Source organism: Cupressus sempervirens, chromosome 5 (genome assembly GCF_028749045.1).
Source record: "Cupressus sempervirens isolate cs-2001-9-10 chromosome 5, ASM2874904v1, whole genome shotgun sequence".
Taxonomy (NCBI): domain Eukaryota; kingdom Viridiplantae; phylum Streptophyta; class Pinopsida; order Cupressales; family Cupressaceae; genus Cupressus; species Cupressus sempervirens.
In genome coordinates, this window is record NC_143122.1 from 316,693,412 (window position 1) to 316,718,108 (window position 24,697).

The 24,697-nt window shown below is 37.3% G+C and overlaps 1 protein-coding gene across 2 annotated transcripts in view; it reads right to left on the reverse strand.

Moving 5' to 3' along the window:
• Positions 1-24,697, reverse strand: part of REV1 (DNA-directed DNA polymerase) — a 264,062-nt gene that overhangs the window by 210,930 nt on the left and 28,435 nt on the right. For both annotated transcript variants that reach the window (XM_089830019.1, XM_089830018.1), the window contains exons 2-5: positions 16,593-16,661; positions 16,365-16,482; positions 6,504-6,619; positions 6,167-6,243 (exon numbers count right to left, since the gene is read on the reverse strand). In XM_089830019.1, coding sequence (XP_089686145.1) covers positions 6,167-6,243; positions 6,504-6,619; positions 16,365-16,482; positions 16,593-16,661 — 380 coding nt within the window. The remainder of the gene's footprint in view (positions 1-6,166; positions 6,244-6,503; positions 6,620-16,364; positions 16,483-16,592; positions 16,662-24,697) is intronic.

Below are 24,697 nucleotides of genomic sequence, written 5' to 3' on the forward strand. Positions count from 1 at the left end.
ATCCCTTGGGTGAATTCTAATAGGTCCTCATTGTAAATCCTTTAACACGATGACACTTTAGCTAGACACTTTAGCTAGTGTTCAAAGTCTCCAATGAACCTAACAGGGTAAAGCTCATAACACGGCTAGAGAAAAATCCCCTGACAAGGTGGCACCTAACATCTTTGTGAACTTCTAATAGGGTTAAGCTCCTAACAGGGCGTATTTCAGAAGAGTGCAAATTATTGGTGGGTACTAATTCCCACCATGGCTTTGATCTAAGTTGGGTCTCAATGTAACCAAAATCTCTGTGTCAAATGTGAGAATGTTTTCATGTGTTGGATGTTTCATTTGATACTTTAGGTTGATCTACCGGTTAGCAGTTTCAAAGGTGAAAAAGTTATTTGAATTGTTGATAATTGGTTCACACGCCCCCACCCCACTCTCAATAATCTAATCACTTAGGACCAGCATCAAAAGCAGGTCTTCAAAAAGTATTTAATCAAATGGAGGGAATTGCTAGTAGAGGATAAAACAAGGGAAAGTGATGGTGATGGTATGGCTGATCCGAGCCGACACTATAAAACATGAGAAATGATTTGGAGGGCAAATGGCATAACAGATACAAACGAATGGGTGCAGCAGTTTCCAGTAACCCTACGGGATGTTGCAATTGATTGGTTCGCCGATGCAAATCCCCAGAACTTAACCACTTGGGATAACCTCAAGAAGGAGTTTACGGCTGAATTTCAACTACTCCGCAACGACAACGAAATTGTAGCAGAGATATACAATACAGGACAAGGGCAAAATGAAACAGTCCGAGTCTATGCCAGGAAGTTGAAGGATTTGATCAACAAAATGGAGAATAAGCCCACTAATGGATTACAGAAAAGGTGGTTCATTGAAGGCCTACACCCGAAATTGCGAAAGAAGATGAAGATCATGCCCCTTTCGTCATACATTGAAGCATACAACCGGGCACTGAACCTGGAGAGTGAGCAAAAGACGAAAAAGAAGAAGAAGAGTATCTCCTCTGAGTCAAATGACGATGCATCCTCGGAAGAAGAAAGTAGCGATGAGGAAAACAACAGCAAAAAGGTCTGAGCCCTCCAGAAGGACATGATTCGTATGATGAAGGAATTTAAGAACATGCAGAAAGAACCAAAGGGCAACAAGCTATGGTGTACGGAGTGTAAGACAGAAGGTCACACCAAAGGGTCCTGTCCAAAGAACCAGTTCTGCAATATTTGTCAGATCATGGGACATTCTACAAAAGAATGCCCCTTCAACATGAAAACCAGAGGACCTCAAAAAGTGTTCCTAGCACAGGGGGCTTCCGCATCTGGAGGGAGTGGGAATACAAGCACGGAGGGTGCCATGTCCGGAGGATACAGGAATAATAGACGCGAGCAAAACAACAATGCGAACAATAACAATAATAATGGCGGGAAGAGTCGAATTCAGTATGATGTGAACAGACAGCCAATTGTTCAATGTTGAGCCTGTAATTTGCGGGGTCACTTTGCCCGGGACTGTACAACGTCAAACACACCAAAACTGTTATGCAGATGGTGCAAACTAGGCGATCATGAAGATGCCAAGTGCCCAAAACCCGGAGTAAACTTGAACACTGTCGGGACGGATGAAGAGGACGTTCTCGCAATTACGCGGAGGCAAGCAAAAGTGTACCCGGACCTAGCGGAAGAAAAGAGGAAATTGGGGGAAGTGCGGGCGAAGATTGCAAAGGCATCGCAGGCGAAGACCTCTCAGCTGAAAGACACCACCAGCACCTCAGCAAGGAAAACCGCAAAACAAAACATCGTACGGCAGATGTTACAAATGGAGGTACAGGTCAAGATAAATGATTTGCTTCTTACAATGCCTCAGCTCAGATCGGCAATCACAAATATTGCGCCAGCGACAGAAGAACCAGGAAGAGGGAAGGAAATTACTGTCGGTGGAGAAGACCCAACGTTGCTAGCACTTGCATCCGAACGGCATCCAGCAGTCGTCAAGATGGGGATTTTGGGAAATGTTCTGACAAACACAATTGTCGACAGAGGGTCCGGCGTGAATGTGTTACCAGAGGATACCTGGAAGAAGCTGGGAAAGCCGACGTTGTGACCACCTACATTCCAGTTGCTCACGGCAGACCAAAACGGGATCAAACCGTTGGGAACCTTGAGGGCGCAACCGGTAACTATTAGAACGCAACCATTTTTATTGGACTTTGTGGTCATTCCATTAAAAAGAAAATGATATGATGCTATTCTAGGATCGAATTGGTTAGTGCAAGCAAAAGTAAAACATGATTGGAAACGAAATACCCTATCAATGGAGCGCGGAGGTAAAAGATTTATAATTGACCTGCACACACAAATGGTAGGTGTGGAGGCAACATCGTCAGACTCAGAAGGTGAAGAAGAAAGTGACGACGAAGGGAAGAGGAGAATGGAACCGAACGAAGGAGTATTGAGACTAGAAGGAGGATTGAATGACGATGACCTAGACTCGGTGAATGGCCTTTTCCACTGGCAGATAGAAGACTACGAACTCTTTCTGAGTTGTAATATGCTAAGAGTTGACGAAGGTGAGAAAAAAGAGGAAAAAGAAAGATCCCACCCTCTGGTACACGGTGAACGAATCACACAGAAAGAAAAGAATGCACCACACCATAAAATTAGTTGAAGGGTGGCGATAGCAAGGAAATAATCTAGATGAGCGATGACCGCAGGCACAATGGGCCACAAAGGTAACACAAAACAGACGCAAAGCATGGCGTGATAAGCACCTGGAACTAAACAGGTTTCAGCCGGGGCAATTAGTGTTGAAGTACGACGGACGACATGAAATCAAACCAGGAAAGTTTAAGGTTAGATGGGTAGGACCATACCAGATCCGAGAGGTCGGCGACAATGGAGCAATATAATTGTGGACCTTAGAAGGGCAAGAAGTGCCTCAGGCAATCAAAGGGTCGAAGCTAAAGATGTACCATGCCAGGAAGACTCCGTCGTCATCCCAAAATGGCCAAGTCTGAACGACTCCCTCATCGTTGCAGAATGGCGAGGTCTGGAGGCAAAATTGAGGTGGTGTATTTTTTTATTTATAAAAAATAAAAAAATTTAAAAAAAGACAAAAATGAAAAAAAAAAAAAAAGAGAATGAAGATGTGCCCGCGAGGTCACCCGCGCATTGTTCCGCGGACACCTGTCCCACGAACAATTGTTCCACGAACAACCCGCGGGGGTCTTATTTTCCACGGCTACCTATGGTTCCCGTGGGCAATTCTGTATTTCCGCTGAGGTTTTCATTTCTCGCGACTTTCTTTAGTTCTTCCGCGTGCATCCTCCTCCCCCGCGGCGTATGTTCTTCCGCAAACTCCACTTTTCCCACGGGTTGCTTTGAAGATTCTCAGCACCATAAGGCTCAGCTCACGAACCGCTTAAGATTTCATTCCCATCGGTTGTTTTATCTTCTGCAGGTCGACTATTCCCTTTCCTTCCCGCGGGCTTTGGAGGACATTCTCACCGAGCGCCAACATTCTATTCTCCGTGGCTTAACACTTCTTTCCGCAGGCGTTATGTCTTTTAGCCGCGGCTTGTTCCAGCAGCGTCTCTTACTTTCACAGGGTTACACTTTAAAGCAACAGGTGATTGCGGCACTTTCAGCATAGAAAGGCCAAGAAGGGTGACAGGAGGTTTTCAAAAAAAAAAAAGTCAACAGATTCAAATTGTTCGGAATGAGTAACACATGATGCCAAAGAGAAGGGTAGACATAAGCAGTTGCCAAAAAGAGTGGAATCGGAATAAAATGATAGAAATAGTGTGTTCCATGCAGTTTTGTGTGGGTTTCGGAGTGCTAATTTGGTCTTAGCCTGTATCGCGACAGAGAGCATGCCCAAGGCGCTACCCCTCAACCCCCAGTCGTTGTGGTTATCAGTCGTGGGGAGTGTGACCAGTTGATGAGACTTGGAGCTGCTGCCGATATAGAGTGTCTGTGTACCAGAGGCACTTGGAGTAGGTGTTGGACGTGAAACTGTCTTGGTGGATGTATAAAGAGCTTGGGAGGAGTTGATCATCTAATTGAAGGCAGTACAACAAAACTTGGCTCAGGGTACCCAAAAGTTGAAAGCAGAGAAAACAGCAACAAGTGGCTATCAAGGTCAGCTTGACTAAGGAGATAGTATTGTGTTAGTAGAGGCTACAGATGCATCGTGGATTGGAGACCAATTTGGTGCAGACACGGGACGAATGTGGAAGTGATCTATCTTGTGTTGTTAGTCAGTTAATGTATTTTGTGTGTTAATTTGTCTTGAGTATTTTGTAATTGTCGTCCGGAGACGACTTTTTCTTTTTGGGGGGGATGATATTGTCAATAGAAACTGTGTAGCCGACGGGTTCATGTCGTCAGTAAAGATTTTGTAGCCGACGGGTAGATTAGGATTGTTATGTAGCCGACGGAACCCTTCGAGAAGGTTTGGCGGAAAGTATTTATACCTTGTCTGGGATCATTGTAAATCATTTGATCTTATCTTATCAAGCATAAAGTGATCTCTCTTGGCATATGCGAATGATAAACGAAGTACTGTTGTTGCTGTTCTTGTTCATTGTCTATGTGCATTAATCATTAAATCTATGTGGTAAACATCCTAGAAGTGAGCGCCCAATCTAGGGAGCTACGAGGTAATTTTATTAAGAAGTCAAATGGCGAAGCCAAAAGTGGCTACCAACGTGGGAGATATTAAGGTTTCAATAATTCATTAAATAAAATCCTCTTTTCCCTCATTTGGGAGTGGGAATCAGCGCTGGAGGCTGTAGCCTTTTTTGAAGGCAAATTGAACCCTTCAGCATTCATTAACTTTTTGGAGTTTAGCTGTAGCGTTTCCGGAGGCTGTCCTTTGGGTTGGTGAGGATAAAATCCCTTGCCGATAACATCTCATACACTATTCAAAGATACAGTCTAAGAGATCTGAAGTATTCATCAAGCAACACGTGTTTATCAGAATAATTGAATCATTCGTTAACAGGGATGTTGCCTCTCAGGGTCAAGGGTATGGCACCCAGAATTGGGAATTTGCAGGTCTAATATTTGTCAACAACTTTATCTGGTTATGTTTGGCTTTAATATGTAAAGGTTTTTTTTATTTAAGGAACTGGGTTGCTCTTATATTGATTAAAAAACAAATATTTTTTATCAGCATCTTTATCTGGGAATTTCTGCTCCTGTATTGAATGTTATTTAAATAATTTCAAATTTTCTTATTGCTGAAATTCATTGTTCTTTCATATTGATTCATCAACAAAACAAACAGAATGAAACAAAAAAAGTTCTTCCACCACCACCTATCTAGTCTGAAAGATCACAAAAGAAAAAATTTAGTATCTTTAGTTTTAAAAAAACAGCACACCATATTACAATTTTCCCTGGTTAAATTACATTTTTACTTTTGGTTTAATGAGTCAATGGTAACTCCAAGAAACGCTACTATGAATAAAAATAGTCTTATGTACTTCAGTAAATTCATTTTCCCTTGCCTCATGCATTGTCTAAATTTAATTTATAAATTCATGTGTTTTTTAATTAGCTGATTTTTTGCTGAGTCTGAACCAGGGCTTCCAAGTTCATAACAAGTCTCAGTTTTCAAATTTAATACCATGGCTACAACTGCAAATACTCAAAAAATCAATAAAAATAGTTCTCAACAAATATCCTGAAGCTTTGAGTTTAGGGATCACAACTTTTACAAGCTTCAAATGGAACCAATACATAAATAAAAATTTAAAAAACAAGCTTGCTTAATGACCCTAATTCCAAAAGCTTTTCAATCCCAAATGATTCATTATGTAAAGCATTAGTGAAACAAGTAATGACCCATCTAATTGGAATCACTACTATTCTGCTAAACAAATGTAAGTTCAGAGCTTTTTAAAAGAAAAGTTATTTTATTATAATGAACAATCTTGTCCACTATTTAAAATCTTGGAAAATGTAGTTGCTTCCTCAGTGTCCAAATATATACTAGCATTTAGAAATGTCCAAATTGGTTTGAGTATCATATATATGTAGATCTGTGTGTTTTGATAGAATATAGTAGAGTTTGGGACAAACCAAACTTCAAATACGCAATATTTGAAAATAATTTAAAAACTATGTGAGCAAGTCAAATTTTTAAAAATACAATATACCATGTAAAATTCTGTTTGCAGCTACACTGTCTACTATCCACTGAGGTTTTACAACCGGTAGTCCCCTGCTGAAAGACCTGCACATACGCCATTTAATAATTTTAGTAAATCCAGCCTCCCCCAGAATAAACATCATTTGTGAGCAAAGCTTGTAAAGAAACACTAGAAAATAAGATCAAAAGTTCCCTCAATCTTTCACATTAGTAGATATTCCAGTATGTACAAACAAACATCACAAATTAGTAAAATCTTAGCAAACAATAGCTTAAATAGATATGTGCATCTCTTTCTCTGTCACAGACACTCACACATTTGCAAGAAAGCATGCTAGCATTACCTTAAATTCTTGATCTTACTGTTAGGCAGATTACTACAAATAATGTGTGAAACCCTCTCTCTTGAGAAATAATTCTCATAACGTCCCCCATAACTAATCATGCAATTACGTAGCTCCTGAAAAATATCAAACTCACGAAATTCAGATAAATAAACCATTCCTACAAACTATTCCTATTTATCAATATAAAGGAAAAAATGTCAACACAACCAACCAGCATAGATGCTACAGAATAATGTTATCGTCCAAGGATTTAAATTAAGATTCTGATACCAAATGGATTTTCATGTATAAAACCTAAAAGAGATAGGAGAATTATGAATTCTAAATAAAACATAATCCTTGATTAGAATAACTATATACAGTGCACTGAAGAAACAAAGCCCCATGGAAAATTACAATAACACTATCCTTAAAAGCATTTGAAAAATATGGAAGAGATGTCCACAACATTTTTGTAAGAAAACCCCCCTCAGGAAAGGACAAAAGCAGTTAAGGTAACTTCAAACCCTGAAATTTACATATCATAACTAACACTAACATGGTTGGTGTGGAAAAATAAAGAGGAAGGTCAAAAAGTGTTGCTTTCTTTTCTGCTTATCTGTACAAATACTATTTTTCATCTAGAACATTTTTTTATGAATGGATTTTGAATGAATGGGGGAAAATGAACGCTATGATTTGTTGCAAGTGGGGGACATTGTGTCCACCCTGCCACAAATGAACACTAGAATAATATTAGCTATCAAGCCAGAAGTCTTTCTTTCTGAGGTGCTTTAATTTCCAATTCGAGAGTAGCGTGATCCAATGTGAAATGTTTTAAACTAGGGGATCTTAATGTTGATTTTTTTGTGCTAAATGGACAAAGTACCAAAGAATACCAAAGAATCCCACAAGTTTCAAAAGAGAACATAGCATCTAATGTGATAACACTATCACATACACGGAGTGTACATCTAGGTTCTAGGTGTTCTTCCACATTTCAAAAACGCATTGTATTAGATGGATAATTTTCTTTGTATGACTATCCCATTCTCCACATGACCCACAATATAATGAGTTCATTTTGGCTGGCATTGTTTGAAGTTCAACTTTTGAAGGCTACTACCCTTTTCTCTCCTTGTGCCTTTGGGCACTCATTTCTAGGTGTCCTCTTGAAAACTAAGAACACCAGATCTCTTGTTTCAACATCTTTACCTCTTCTCTCACCACAATGTTCTGTCACAAAGTTAATTTCTCAACAGCCAATTATTATCTCTCCAAGGTTTCTTTTTGTCCTTCAGTATCTGCCTTCCTCCATGGTTGTTCCTCGCAGCAGTACTCCATAGTTACCACATCCATATATGCATCAAATATCTTTTTGCCCAGTGCTCCTCTGATGTTTGTTTTTTCTGCAATTTGGGAAAAACTCACTCTTTATCTTCTGCTTCTCTGTCAATGGTTCTTCCATTTTCCGGGGTACTCCATTACACTTCTTATCATGTTCTTTTACGGACTCACCTCCCTTCTAGACTAGATCTCTCATCTTGCTCATTCTTGGGATGTCTTGAGTGCCAGACTTGACTAGAAAAAAAACCCACTCTTATCTTCTGCTTCTCTGTCAATGGTTCTTCCATTTTCCGGGGTACTTCATTACACTTCTTATCAAGTTCTTTTACAGACTCGCCTCCCTTCTAGACTAGATCTCTCATCTTGCTCATTCTTGAGATGTCTTGAGTGTCAAAGTTGACTAGAAAAAATCCTTCTTCACCTCCTACCAGTCTTTATCATGTTTCTGATATGTTTAATTATAATAGTCCAGGGTATCTTTCCACAGGGAACCCCAAAATCTAGCAGTTTGATATATTCTTTAATGTACTTTCTCTACCAAAGCGACCCCAACAAGCGGATGTGCACAGTTTTTTTAGTGTCTCCACTGAATACTGGAAGTGTGATTGACAAGTCCATTTTTGTAATATCCCCCTACCTGTAACAAAATTTTATATTATTAATCATCAATGATATTAATAAACTTATACCAATGAATTGAATATATAAATTAAACAAATAATTAAATAGTAATTACTGAATATCCTGTTATTATTCAAGGGGTTAAATGTGATTAATAAATAATTATTAAAAAAATGAAACAGTAATATTTATGCCAGCAACTCATATAACCATTGGCATTGGACACCTTGATTTTCAAAACTATCCATAACGTCCAAATCGGATGGTTATGTCTGACGTGGCAAGGATTAATGCAACACAGAATCAAACAAACTAAAGTTTCCGAATGTTGTGCGGCTATGCAAAGTTGCAAACAGACATGACAGGATTAAGAGCTGTGTCCTTTGACTGCAAAAGGATATAATAATAACTGGCTCAAAAGGATGGGCACAACGGCACAAGAATAAAACAGAAAAATAAAGGTTTATAATACAGTCTGCAGAAAATGGCATATACAGCCAATAAATAGCAGACGACCACTACACAGAAAAAGAGAATAATAGAGAACTAGCATAATGCTTATAGTAAATTACGCAAAGAGCACATTCAGGAGGTAACCCAACCACATACTACTCATTGTGCCCTGAAAAGGTATAAATAAATAAGAATAACTCCAGTTACCTTCATCTGATACAACCGGATATAATATGTTACCACCAACTCCGAAGGGAAGACACTCTATTAGGAGAACAAGACTTTATGTATCTTTAAGGTAAGTATACAACATATTATGTATTGTAATAAATAGGATCAATTTACTTGTATAACATCCAAGCTCAGACCAGTTATAATTCTAAGCTCAAAGAGATGAGTAGGGATACAGTATGGGAGAGGCCTGTATAAATGCAGCCAACAGGTTGTCTCAAGATAGGGTAAGGATCAGCATCCCCGAGCGCCTTGAGGACACAGCCAATAAAAACTTAAGGTTTGGATCCACAAAACCTTGAGGAAGATTGTTGAGTTTGGTGTCAAGGCGATCCATTGTATCTCAGCATTCCTTCAAGACCAGAGTTATAACCGGAATACCATGAACTTCTTAGCTCAAACATAGCTTATTCTTGATATGACTATGTTATTATGTAAATCGAATACAATCAAAATAGATTCATTCATGTATAAATAGACAAACTCACATGGGGACATTACAATTGGTATCAAAGCTTTCATCCTACCATCTTGTTAATGCAAGAAAGCTAGAGGACGCAAAGGGTCGTAGAAAAAGGAAAAAGTAACAAACATCAAATAATACAATGAGTGAACCAATAAACAATGAACTAAGAGCATTCATAGAAATGACATCTAAAACATTAATGGAGCAAAATGAAAGAGCCATAGAGTTCATGAGAGAATTAAAATATGTGAATAATTCAATAAGCAACCTTAGATATTCTGGGGGGAACAACGCTAGCAAGAATCATTCAAAAAATAGTTGTTGAACAAATGCTCCCCAACTCATAAAACCCTCTTTCCTACCCCATTAAAATTGTTAGAATGTAAAGTCCACAAATATAACTGAGGGAAGGGGGGGGTAAATCAGTTATCCAGCTATTATAAAAATTATCAACCTTATTTATTCTTAACCATATGAGCAATATAGTCAATAACCACAGCAAGATACTCATGCACAATAACACTAGATATGTTCACTCGGGAAACCCTTGATCAGAGGGAAAACCCCACTGGGGATGGTACCCACAAAATGATGTACTAATATAAATGTTCCTTATTAGAGGATGGACCCTATTAGGAGTCAATCAAAACATTCAGTGCATATCAGTCTCTGTTAGGAGACTTTGAATCCCTGTTAAGAGATTCCAACCCTGTTAGGAGTTGTAGAAGGCAAATGGATCCACTGTCCAAACAACTTTAGGGACAAGATCACTGAACTCACTGTCCAACTGATCACTGTACTTGAACTTCCTCTTCCTCTATCCTATCAACCAGACGACTTCTTTTTTCTAATCTCGATACCAGATCACCAACTTCGCATCCAATAATCTCTTCGATTGCTTACTCGAATTTACCAAATACTCTACTCTTGTTCACACACTATGCACATCAAAAAGTCACACCTTACCAAAAGGAAAATAACCTTCCTTTATACCAGTTCCTCAAAACAATTCCTTGAGTCGGCCTTGAGGCTTTCCCAATTAATTATAATAAGACCACATTAAAATAATTATTATTTCATAATTACACAATACTATCGGCTCACAATCTTTACAACTTTTCACACGTACGACTCCAGACCTTACACACTTGATGATGTCACCATCAGACTATCTACTATCACTATACATCTTCACACGTCAAGATTCTATCTTAGTTAGGAGATATAATCCAACCATCAGAAATTGCTTCTAAAGAACGTTGTCTGTATAATGCTCTTTGTAAATCAAGCATATGTTCTGTATGTCTTCGACTTACTTCATGAGCACTTAACCTCATCATCAGGACACAGTATAGAACACGTGCTTAACCGTGCTTGACCTGAACATCAATTCTCTGTCCATACAACCTCGATCTCTGTCTACTACTCTATTAGTCTTCACAAAAACACTACTATATTGACATCAAAGACAAACATAGTCATGAATGCAACATGTCAATCATGCTAACAATCTCCCACATGCTCTGGTAATGCTTAGGATACTCTCCCAAAGGAATACCATCAGCATTCATGCTAACAATCTCCCCCTTTGGCATTGATGGCAACATAGAAAAAAAAACATTTAAGTTCCAAGAATATCAAAACAACACTTTGTTACTGCAGTTGTTGGTCTCTTCTTTTCAAGTCCTCTTCATCAATCAAATCTAAAATCCTCTGGAACACGACTTTGTTCTGCATCTCTTTTTTTTTCCGAATCGGCATCAGTTGTTCGCACTAAACAACTCTCAACTTCTCCCCCATTCAATGTGTCTCCCATTGAAACCTTTATACATAGGAGGTCTCAATCTCTCCCCCATACACGGTATTTCTTTATGCAATCTCTCCCCCATACATGGTATTTCTTTATGCAATCTCTCCCCCATACATGGTATTTTTTTATGCAATCTCTCCCCCATAGTACTAAGGAGATGTTTTTCATGCAATCTCTCCCCCATTGGCATCAATGACAAAGGCTTCATTATGTCAATCATCTGCTCCAAGTCTTCAACCAGCTCAAGTTTCCAAAGACACTGTTCTAAACCATCTATCAAAAGTCCTAGATGACTCTGCTCATGTCAAATACTCCCCTATAGAGGAAGCATCAACATTCAGTCCAATCAAACAATAGCACTTTGTACCACTAGACTAATGCAATCTCTTGCATCATCTACTAAGAAGTAGGCAGGGGCATAACCACAAACATACCTCTCAAGTACTCAAATGTATCTTTATGCAAAGCTTTTGTAAAGATATCTGCAATCTAATCTTTTGTACTGACATACTCCAATCTGATTTTTTTCTCTGCAACTCTCTCTCAAAACATGATACTTAATAGATATATGCTTAGTCTTAGAATGCAATACAAGATTCTTAGACATATTCACTGTACTTGTAATGTATGATAATAAGATCTGAAAATTCTATCCCAATGTCCTTCAGTATCTGCTTCATCCACATGATCTGATTACAATTATTTGTTGCTAATACGTACTCTGCTTCAATTGTACTCTATAATACTATTTCTTGCTCAGCCAAGAAACCAAACTTCCTCCAAGGAAAAATGCTCCACCACTGGTGCTTTTTCTATCATCCATGCTACCTGCCCAATCCACATCAATATAAGCATATAAAGTGAAATCAATTGATCTCTCATACCATAACCCATAATCAAGTGTACCATTCAAATATCGGAATATCCTTTTTACTGCTGCATAATGATACTCCTTAGGATTAGCTTGAAATCTAGCTACAATCCCAACTGCATTTGTTATATCTAGTCTGGTGTGAGACAGATATTGCAAACCTCCAATCATTGATCTATACTTCTTTTTCTCAATTATAGGTATCTCATCTTTGCTAGATAACTTGTGACTAGTTACCATTGATGTACCAACAGACATACAACTTTACAAGCCAAATCTTTTCAACAAGTCTTTCAAATATTTAGCTTGTGAAAAGAAAATACCATCATTGTTTTGCACAATCTGTAAACCTAGGAAAAACTTCATCTCACCAACCATGCTCATCTCAAATTCATTCTTCATCCCTTCAACAAACTTATCACTTGCTTCATCATTACCTCCAAAGATTATGTCATCAACAAATATCACAATGATCAAAATACCATTCTCAATTTCTTTTAAATATAAGTTAGCATCTGTCATACCTTTAGCAAATCCAAGTTTTGTCAAATAATTATTCAATCTTGCATACTAGGTTCTAAGTGCTTGCTTTAGACCATATAGTACTTTCTTCAATCTGCATACCATATACTTGTCTCTTGTCAAAGGAAATCCTTCAAGCTGCTCGATGTAAACTTCTTCTTTGAGTTCTCCATTCAAAAAGGCTGATTTGACATCCATCTAATACACTTTGAACTTCTTACTTGTTGCATAAGCCAAAAACATTCTTGCAACTTCCATTCTAGCTACAAGGGCATATGTTTTTTCATAATCTATTCCCTCTTGCTGTGAATAACCTTTGCATACAATCTAACTTTTTTTCTCATAAATTCACCTTGTTCATTCATCTTATTTCTGAATACCCATTTAGTTCCTATAACATTCTTATCTTTAAGTCTAGGAACCAATTCCCATGTCTCATTTTTCACAATCCGATCTTGTTCTTCCTTCATTATTTGAATCCAATGATCATCTTTGCATGCCTCATCTGCAATCTTATGTTCCACTTGAGAAATCAAACATAATTCCTCATGTACTCTATATGTTGTAATTACACTTTTGTCTTTGCTTCCAATTATCCACTCTGCAGGGTGATTCTTTGTCAAAATCATGTTTGGTGTGGGAGTTGCTATCTCAACTCTTATCTCTTCTCTTGGTTCAGTTCTTTGTTCTCCTCTTTGCTTAATAATTTGTACATCATTGTGCAAATCATTATTAGTCTCAAAGAAAACTTCTACATTTTCTCTAGTAATTCTAGGATTGTCTTCTTCCTCATCATAGTTATAATCCATCATCCTTTTTTTAACTCCAAACTTTTCATCTACTTTCACATTTGCACATTCAACAATTGTCTTAGTTCTATGATTAAAACATCTATAAGCTTTGTTTTTCAATGAATAACCAAGGAACATACCTTCATCACTTCTTGGATCAAATTTACCAATATCATCATCTCTCTTTATGTAACACACACTTCCAAAAATTCTAAAATATTTCACAAAAGGTGTATATGACCAAACCATAATTCATAAGGAATCTTATTTGTACATTTTCCGATCTACACTCTATTCATGGTGTATACTGTTGTATTAACTGCTTCTCTCCAAAATGTCTTGGATACATCATTCTCAAGCATCATTGCTCTTACAGCCTCTGATACAGATATTTTTCTCCTTTCTGCTATCCCATTTTGCTCAAGAGTCTTGGGTGATGATAACTGTCTCTTAATTCCATTTTCTTCACAGAATATATTAAACTCTCTAGAAGTGAATTCTCCACTCTATTTAATCTCAAACATTTAATCTTTACACCAGATTCATTTTCAACTCTATTATTAAATATCTTGAACTTCTCAAATGCTTGAGATTTTTCTTTAAGAAATGCTACCCACATCATTCTAGTGAAATCATCAACAAAAATCATAACGTACCTTTCTCTATAGAATCCTCTTGTTCTGGTAGGATCACTCAAGTATGAACAATCTCCAACTTCTCTGTAGTAGAGAACTCCTTGCTAGGAAATGATACCTTCTTCTACTTAGCCATGATACATTCTTTGCAAACAAAATTAGTAGGCTTCATGATTCTAGGCAAATCTCTGACTGCAAATGTACTACTTGCTTTCACAATGTTATCAAACTTTATATGACAAAACCTTCTATGCCATAACCAATTGTAATCCACTTTCGCAACCAAACAAGTCATCTCAATAGGATTCAATTGAAATACATTACCTCTGGATCTTGTGCCTATTCCAATCAGCTTACCATCCTTATCTTTGATAATACAAGTCTTACCTAAGATCTCAACTTCCTCACTAAGAAAAGTGTGACCCACTTTAAGCGGATTGGGATTCAAAGGAGGAAGGCCACAAACTTTCAAATTCAGTTCACCAACACACCCAGTATGCTCCTCACCCAATTTAGCCTGAACCAGCTCCTCCACAATGGACAAAGGGACACTACATCTGTTACAAACTGTGGCCCAAGATTTCAATTGAGTTACGCTTTCTGTTTTCAGAGAATGCTGTCTACTGTCAAGTTCAATTTGCTAGGCCGTCATGTTTTAAATTTCTGAGACTTGTTCGAGATTGGAGTCTAATGGCTGTTTCAGTTCCGCAAAATCAGAGATGGCTAAAGATAGTTTAACTGATCCTTTGGAAACCAATCTTAAGCTGGTGTCAAATTATTGTTTCAAAACATTTTAGCTGTAGTAAAAGCTACAACTTTCTCAGATAGGCTGCAAACTGTATCCCTGAGAATCTGGTTTTGAGTTTCAAGACGAAAAACTCTTTCCAGCAGGTCGAACATTGGGAGGCAATCACACGACTTATGCTGGTGAGTCTGTAAAGGAGTAGACAGAAGAATGTCCCCGGGACCAGACACCATACCCAGCAGAAAGGAAGAAGTGTGGAAGAAGAAAGGTCTCCAGCAGCAGAGGAAGATGGAGGCAAAAAGAAACTAGACCACCAACACAAACTCCACCGGGAACAGACCACAGAAGGCTAAAGAATCATGGCACAAGACCAAGACCAGAGACCAGGGAAGAACAAGAGAACCAAGAAGAGGTGAAGCAAACAACTTCAGCCAGCACCCAGGCACCACACAGCAGCAGTAGAAAGCAAACACACAAAAAAGGCCACCAGCAGAAAGAAAGGAGGAGCATGTGGACACCAAAAACAAGTGCCAGCAACAGACAACCCAAACACGGGCAGAGGGAGGCGGGCAGAAAGGAAGAACAAGCTGTGTAGAGAGCACACTATGCACACAGAACACAATGGCCTACAGCAAAGAAAAAGCACCTGGTGAGGCCATGCAAAACAAACGCGTGCGCACACCCCAAACTACGGGCAAAAACTTAAACACAAACAAGCTCAAAGGACACCAACAGCACAGAAGGCACCAGGAGGACACAGCCAAACATGAGCTATTGAAAAGAATTGCCAATTACTGGTAGAAGTTATCTCTAAACTTTAAACAACTATGACATGACAGAACACTTCTCAGTTGATCAAATCTACAGAATGAACGTAGAGTTGCAACTAAAAAGTGCCCTGCTGTTGATGAAATTTTGTTATAAAAAATGGGTTTTAAAAGTAGGACAAGTCACTCTGCGACATTGCAGATCAAAATAAACTTAAGATAAATTGTAGATGATTTTCCCTTGTGAAAAATAGTTACTAGTTTTTGCCCACAAAAAAATACTTAAAAAGATATTATATTGGGTCAGTATTTTCCTCGGTTATGGACTAGCTAAATAGCTAATTGTTAACTTGAAGACCAAACCAAATGCGGGACATTCCTCCATTGTGGATATGACTTTCAGAAATGTAAATAATGTGAAAAATGACATTTGCCAACACTACACATTTCAGAAACATCTAAAAGCTTCTAAATCACAGGTTGTCTTCATCAATTTGTTTAGAGGCTATTCCAGAGCAGAATTATGTTTGTAGCAGCTATGCAAAGTTGCAAACTATCCTTTCAATTCAAGAAAGGATTACATGATATTAAACATTTCTGGAAGAAGATAAAAAGAAAACCTGATTTGAAGGTATGGTAAATCCATCCACAAAAATTGAAATGCCACTAAATAAGCCATTGGAATTTCCAGTACCAGATACATTTTCAGATGTGGAAGGTAGATCAGTGATTGAATCACTGCAATCAAAAAAACTGCCACAGTAAATTAAAAAGAACTGACTATAGTTTGCAACGGAACATCAAAAACTATAAATCAAAGTAGATCAAATAAAATAAACTGACCATACTTGGGTAAACTGTTTTCTGCTTCCGATTGAAATTGAAGCCTAAGCTTGCGTTCTTTCTCAGACATATAACTGAAATGACAATAACAATGAAAATGTTAATATCATTGCACAGCTAAAATTATACAAAGTATATCATTTCATGACAATATACATACCTGTCCAAGTGTAACATAATAATTTTGGTTCTCAATAAAAAGTATATTATTTCAGCTTTAAGTTAAAAGATCAGCTGAGGCTTCAAAATTTAAAACTGAAACCTCTTAAAGAAAATGTCTACTAACTATAAATGTATTTATATCAGTGAGAAAACTGTAAGTTATATTAGCATGACAAATGTGAAGATTACATTAAAACATAAAGTTTCCAAGAAACAGTTGATTTCAGTCAAGAAACAGTTGATTTCAGTTAAGAAACGCATACTAAAAATTTAACGAAGTTTCTATTGTTTAAGACACATTATGGTGATTACCTAAGAACATGATAGTAAGGACTGATGCAGATGCCAATATGTGTTGCACATCCCATTCAGTTAATTAATAATTATATTGGATTGAGTGGATAGCTTGTGTATATTAGTTTTGGTAATGAGTTGACCTATGTTTGTGATCAGTACTTTACCCCTATGATAGTATGAAAAGGCCTAGATACAAAAAGTTTGGGATATCGTGCAGTGTATATAGCATGAGATTGCTTCTTTCATCAAGAACATTCTATGGTGTTTATCTTATGAGTATATTGGATGCACAGGGCATCTTGGGCCACTAGCATCTTCTGCATTATTCATGATACATTTTATTCTACACATTATTGTTATTATCTCACACATTTCAAATATTTTGCATAGATCCTAACAAGTGGTATTAACGGCATCAGCTTAGGCAAAGTGGTACTTCTCAGTTCCCCATTATCTAAAAAATAGAGTAGCCTGATATCCCTCTGTCCCTCCTCAAGTGCGGGAATCCTCATATCCAATTTGGATACATATCCAATACAGCCCGGATAGACATCAAATATTGTAGCCACGCATACCCAAAAATCCTTGATTTTCCAACCATGTTGAATACTATGTGATTTGATTGTTTTTACATTTTGATGTAAATTTTCCAAGATCTAATTTTAAAAACTCCATTCATGCAATTTTTTTTTTTAATTCAGTTATAAAAGAAACCTAGACCAAATGAGAAAGACAAATAAAAAGTTCTTTTCTATTTCAGCAACCCATTTTATTGGGTCATCTTCCAATGCAACTCTACTATTTTTGCATTTTCTTAAGTATTAATTTAATTATAATTATTTATGTAGCATTTATGTGTTTGTATTGTTTTTGAGATAATGAAAAGTTCCTCTAATAAATTAGACAATTGTGTTAAATATATGTAGCCATGTATGCCCAAAAATCCTTGATTTTTCAACCGTGTTTAATACTATGTGATTTTTTTTTTTTCATTTTGATGTAAATTATCCCAGATAAGATAAGATAAGATAATGATATTAATGTCCAACAAAAGACCAAAAAGAGGTCTATGGGACTGAAAGATTACAACAAAGCAGGGCTGAAGCCAGCAGGAGCACACAAAGGTGTCCGAAGAAAAGCAACAACAACAAACAAATACAAGCAACAAAAAGCACTACGAGTCTTTCTTGGGTGAGAAGAAATCAGTCATAGAATGATACATGTGTCGATGAGTAGAGGTACTACACTGTCTCCGACCTGTCTCAGAAGAGTGTCGCTGGTGCCTATAAGCAGAACGGGATCTGACGCATCTAGAAAGAGCACTAGGCCGAATAGAGCTAGAGGGCCTTTTCACACCACGCAAAGGTGTAAAAAAAGCAGTAATGAGCTGAGTAGATGAGTACCGGTGTGGAAGTAGAGTCTAAATCATGTTATCTCGGAGCATAGTGGCCTCACGCAGATACAGTGCAAGGCATCTCTGATCATAATAGCTGAAGAAATCATAGAGAGAGAAGCACTCTCTGAACAAACAAAAGAACCTCCCTCTGATCTCATAATAAATAGGGCATCAAAAAAGAAAGTGAGCCTCATCCTCCACCTCCCCTAAAGAATAGAACAAACAAGTCCGGTCCTCCCTGTCAATATGATGATCCAACTGAGCCCGAAGACGATGGGAACCAACTCTGAAAGAACCTAAAGAGATTCGCAGGGCATGAGACCAGCATCGTGAAAGATAGCTAGGTCAAGCAATAATCCCATCTGAGATCTCCAAAAAGTGTGTCGCATAAAACGACATCCGTGGGCGTAATCCACCAGGAGGGTTAACCCAGGTAGCAGTAATGTAACATCTATAAATATCAAGACGAACATGCTCATTAAATATCCCAGATTTAATTTTAAAAAATCCATTCATACAAAAAAATTTTAAAAACCAGTTATAAAAGGAACCTACACCAAATGAGAAAGACAAATAAAAAGTTTTTTTCTATTTCTTAAACCCACTTTATTGGGTCATCTTCCAATGCAACTCTACTATTCTTGCATATTGTAAAATATTAATTTAATTATAATTATTTATGTAGCATTTATGTGTTTGTATTGTTTTTGAGATAATAAAAATCTCCTCTAATAAATTAGAAAATTGTGTTAAATATATGTGTAAGTGTTTCATATTAATGTTGTATCCATTTTGGGGATCTTAAAAAATTGTCATATCTGAATCTGATACTGTATCCGTATTTGTGCCCATGCAACTTTGATTAAAAAGATTAATTTCTTCACGTAGAGATTCCATGAAGAAAATCCTAGAGTTCATTGGAAAGAGAAGTTTGAGAGCAATTTAACATGTAATTATCACAAGGATATGGGGCAGTAAAGTTTGGGGAGGAAACAGTATTTGAATTTTGAACTTTAAATCGCATAAAACCACATAAAAGAAGAAATAGAATAGAGAGAGCAAACATCAACAAAGATAACACCAAATTTCAAATGAAAAACCCTTTCAGATAAAAAACCATGGCCCATTAATAGCTTTCATGACAAAATGGGCACCAACCTAGATTACATAAATAAGCACCAACCCTCCTCAAAACAGATTGAGCTATTGCACAAATATCAGAGCAAATTCCTAGCCTCTTCAAAAAATATTAATTTCTTTTTTGAAATTATTAGTTCAAAATTTTCAAAATATTTGGCCAACTATGTTCAAAATTTGCATCTTTTTTTTCCTCGAAACCCGACTAGGGATTCGGGGTCCAATTTTTTTTTGCAATTTTCTTTGTGCTGCATGGTTTTAAATCCGTTTTTTTCAAATCTGCCCTCTATTCAAGAATTCTGCAAAAAATTTCAAGTTTTTTAGTCCGACTACGACTTTTTGGAAAACCCTCGATTCTTGTGTCGAATTAACAAATTTTCTGCATATTCCTAGTGGGTTTTTGCCTTAGTTACCGGATTTGCATGTCAAATACCAGATCCGGATTCAGGTCCGATTTGAGTCCAGATCCACACGTGGATCTGTGAGGATCCGGGTAGGATCGAGGATCCACCATGGATCCGAGCGAATCCACATGAAAGGGAGCATAAAAAAGGGCAAAAAGTGGGCCCAATGAAAATTTATAATGTTTATTTTTGGTCCAAACCCTAAAAACAACCCTTTAAGTCATTATGCAAGTTCATTTACACTCACATTTGCTCTCTATTTTGCTCTCTCATAGTTGCTAGTTTGAAGTAAAGTACTTGGATTCAAAGGAGATTAGTTGTGGAGCTCCAAATGCCTTGCAAGAAGTGTTTAAGGTATGCATTTCAAACGTATTCTTGAGTTCTTTCATAGATTATTGATTTATTTCTAGTTTTCCAAATTTTCAAGTTTTTGTGCAAGTGTGAAGCATAGTTTTCTTTCATTTTTTTTCTAGATTGCAAGAATAGAATGAGTAGTCAAGGCTCAGTAGGTGGGGCTAGATCACTAAGCTTCAAAATTGATTAGGGGTCTCCTTCATGGAGACACACAACAACAGTCACACAATGTCCTCAGGGTGGGGCATAAATATGGAAATGTAATTATTGCAATGTAAAACATAGAAGCTCCTATTCCCAAGTGAAACTACATTTTTTGGGCCTTGCAGGTGAAGGAATTAAATGTGTCAAGATAGTGACAAGAAGGGATTACCAGCTGTACAAATGGCAGCATTAGCGAAAGAGCAAGAAGATGCTGATAGAGCAGTTGCAAAAGCAAAACGTAGTGCTTCCAAAAGAACAAATACACCAGCACCACCATCTAATCAAACAAGAACAAGAACAAATCCTTTTTTGCCTATGCCCCATCTCCACTCACCTGCGAGAGAGGCCCACTAGATAGGGATTCCATAATGAAATGAGAGACATTGCTGATCACAAAATTGCACGTTGTTTAATTGCAAATGGTGTTTCATTTAATTTTATGAGATCACCTTATTTTAGGGAGATGGTGCAAGCAATAAATGAAGCACCTTGTGGTTACAGACCACCTGGTTATGAGAAGTTGCGCACTACCATATTACATGATGAGAGGAAATCTGTAGAAGTTGAACTTCAACCAATAATGGATACTTGGGTTCAATCGAGTGTGTATATTATTTCGAATGGGTGGAAAGATTGTAGAAACCATCCATTGATCAATGTTATTGTTGTATGCCCTAAGGGGGCAATGTTCTTGAAGGCAGTTGATTGTGAAGGGCAAGTGAAAGATTCAAAATTTATTTCATGCATTCTCATTGATGCCATAGAGTTAGTGGGTCCTAATAATGTTGTCCAAGTGGTCACGGAGAATGCAAAAGTTTGCAGGGTTGCAGAGATCATTGTAGAGTCTAGATATGATCATATCTTTTGGACACCATGCACCATCCACTCTCTCAATTTGGTGATGAAATCAATTGGCACCGAAATAGATTGGGTGAAAAAGATATATGAGGAAGCTGAAGAGATTCAAATATTTGTGACAAATCACCACATGTTACAAGCAATTTTTAGGAATTTCTCGGACTTGGAATTATTGAAGGTAAATTTGTATATTTAATATTCAATTATATATTATTGGATTCCTTAATATTATTTTTTCTATTGTTTACATTAACATGTTTTAATTTTTAAATGTATTACTAACTTGAGTTTAACATGTTCTTAGGTTGCGGAAACCCACTTTGCCTCTCACACAATCGTCTTGCGATCACTTGTGAAGGTAAAAGAAGCATTGAAACATATGGTCATTAGCCCTGAATGGGGCATTTGGAAGAATTCCAATACAACAAGGGCCTTAAATGTGAGAAGAATGATACTAAATGAAGATCGTGGGGTCTTGTGACTTGTGTGTTGGAAGTCACCAATCCAATAATGGCAATGCTTCGCTTTGCAGATAGTGATGAGCCATGCCTTGGGGATATTTATGATTCCATGGACACTATGCAAGAAAAAATTAAAATGGTAAGTTCCACGCTCTTTTACAACAGTTGTTTATTTAAGAGATATCTAGATTCTAAAGTTTAAATGAACATAATCACTAATTATAATTATTATTCATATCTCATATCCTAGGACATACAGAGGAGGGAGAATGATCCTCAGAACACCCTTTACAACAAGGTGGGAACAATTGTTCATCATCGATGGAACAAGATGACTACACCTTTGCACCTCCTTGCATATGCTCTATCCCCAAGGTACTATAGTGAATATCAAATGCTTGTGCTTATGTTATCCAATGTTTTTGCTATTGATATTTGATAGTGTTCAATTGTCTTTTGTTATCCCCGGGTACTATAGTGTAGATGTACTTCGCCAAGTAGAGTGCCACGATTTAGAGATGCAAAAGTTGCAAATGGGTATAAGAGGGCACTAGCTAAAATATTCTATAAATCCAAAGATGGGGCAATTGTGAGGAGTGAATTTGCTGCATTTATCTCAAGTGAGAATTTCCACCCTATTGCTATAGCAGACCAAAGCAAGATGGATGCCATCAAATGGTGGTACCTTCATGGGCAAGCCTTCATATACCTCCAACCTCTTGCAATCAAGGTCCTATCCCAAAAAAGTTTGTAAAATTTAGCGCCTAAAGTTGATTTGTTAAGCTTAAGGTTAACACTCTCAATTCCTTGAATTTATCTTGATTGTTGTATTGATAATTTTTAATTTCTCTTTAGGTTGCTAGCTCTACTGCAATTGAGCGAAATTGGAGTACTTACTCCTTTATCCACTCAGTCAAACGCAACCGGTTGGCTCCAAAAAAAGAAGACCTTGTGTTCATTCACAACAATTTGCGCTTGTCACAAAAGGATCCAATGTACAAGAAGGGGCCCAAAAAAGCTTACCCGAGACTCCTGATTTAGATATGACCATACGGGATCTTGCTAGATTCACTTTGATTGAGGTGGATGATGAGGAGGATTATGAGTTCACAATCCCCTCTACTAATAGTGGTTTGAGTTCCTTTACTAATACAGATGCAGCACTCACAACTCATCAGTACCCCTCTAATGCAGATTTTCTAAAAAAATCCATTTGATGATTAAATCAAAAAATTTAGTCTTGACTCTTGAAACTTTTATGAGTAAATCATGTTACAAACTTTAAGTTTAATGATCTATATCTTGAATGTTACAAACTTTCACTTTCAGTAATTCAATGTGAATGTGTTGATTTTCTTTATAATCGTGAAAATAGATTAATTATCAAGTATGCTAGATTCATAGATGCATACTAGAATCATAGATTTATGTATATTTCTCTTTTTTTTAGTATAAGCATATATATATATGGAGGATTTGTGCATATATATATGGAGGATTTGTGCATATATATATATATATCCTCCACGAATCATAATTGGGAAAAAAAAATCTCGAATCCACGGATCCGATTCATGTGCTCGAATCGGATTCGTGTCACAAATAGGCAACTAAGGCTTTTGCACATCTCAATTGGGTTAGTCTCACTTTTTTGGGATGCATTGTTTTTGGTACCTTGATTTTCAAGCTAGCAGATTCAAAATCTAATTTCAGAATTTTTGTGGGTTTTTCGAGCTCTTATTTGGGTGTCTCTTCAAATTTTTGGGTCTTCCATCAATCTATCTTGAAGTTTGTGCCATCTCAGATTTTTCACATTTTTTCATTGAAAAACATGCAATAGCATCTCTCACCAATCTCATCTTGGAAGGCAGTTAGCGTTTCAACGGAAAGAACTACAACACTTGGAAGTAGATAATTATGATGATCTTCGAGTATTGTTGCCTCGAGGCAATTGTTCTAGGTACCAAGACTCGTCCTACCACAGTTGATGCTACTCAAGAGAAGTTTGATGAGCGTAATCATGAAGCAATTACGCTTATTAAGCTTTCGGTTGTTGATGATCGGCTGCCTCAAGTGTCGTTTGGCAAGATAGCTGCAGAGATCTGGACAACATTGAAGGATCTCCAAAAACATTAGATAAAAGCAAAGCCTTCTTTTTGAAGAATCAGCTATTCTCTATTATTATGGATGAGCACATGTTCTTATAGGAACATCTTCTAAAGATTAAGGACATCAGAGATCAACTTGAGGTCACTGATCGTACTATGGAGGAAGAGGATATGGTTGTCATTACTCTGAAAAGCCTACCACCGTCCTATGGGCACTTTATTGAGACGCTCAACGTTACTGCAACTAATGTTGACTTGAAATTCTCAAATCTGTGCACCAAACTTTTACAACCCAATCCTTTAACAAGGATAAAGGCCCATCTCTGTCTATTGCTCAGTCTCATAACAGCTCCAAGAATAAGCAAATCCAGTGCAACTATGGCCACAAATTTGGTCATGTGATTCAAGATTGCAAGACTCGCTTTGCTTTTAACCAGCGGAAGCAAGGAGGGTCTCTGCTACAGGCCAACATTGCAGAATATGCAGACCTCTCTGATCAACCCGGGGCTGCCTTTTACACTTTTTGAAGAAATGCAAATTTCTGGTTGTAGAAGATAGATTGACCGCTAAGGGAGGGTATTACAATATTAGATAGTTTCTAGTTTCTCTCTTCCATCTTTTTCTAATGGTCCCTCTTTTTGTAACATTTCCATAAACACTTTATGTTCTTTATGGAAACTTTATTTTTCACTCTACAAGAATGTTTCTATTTCCTCTCTCTTGTTTGTT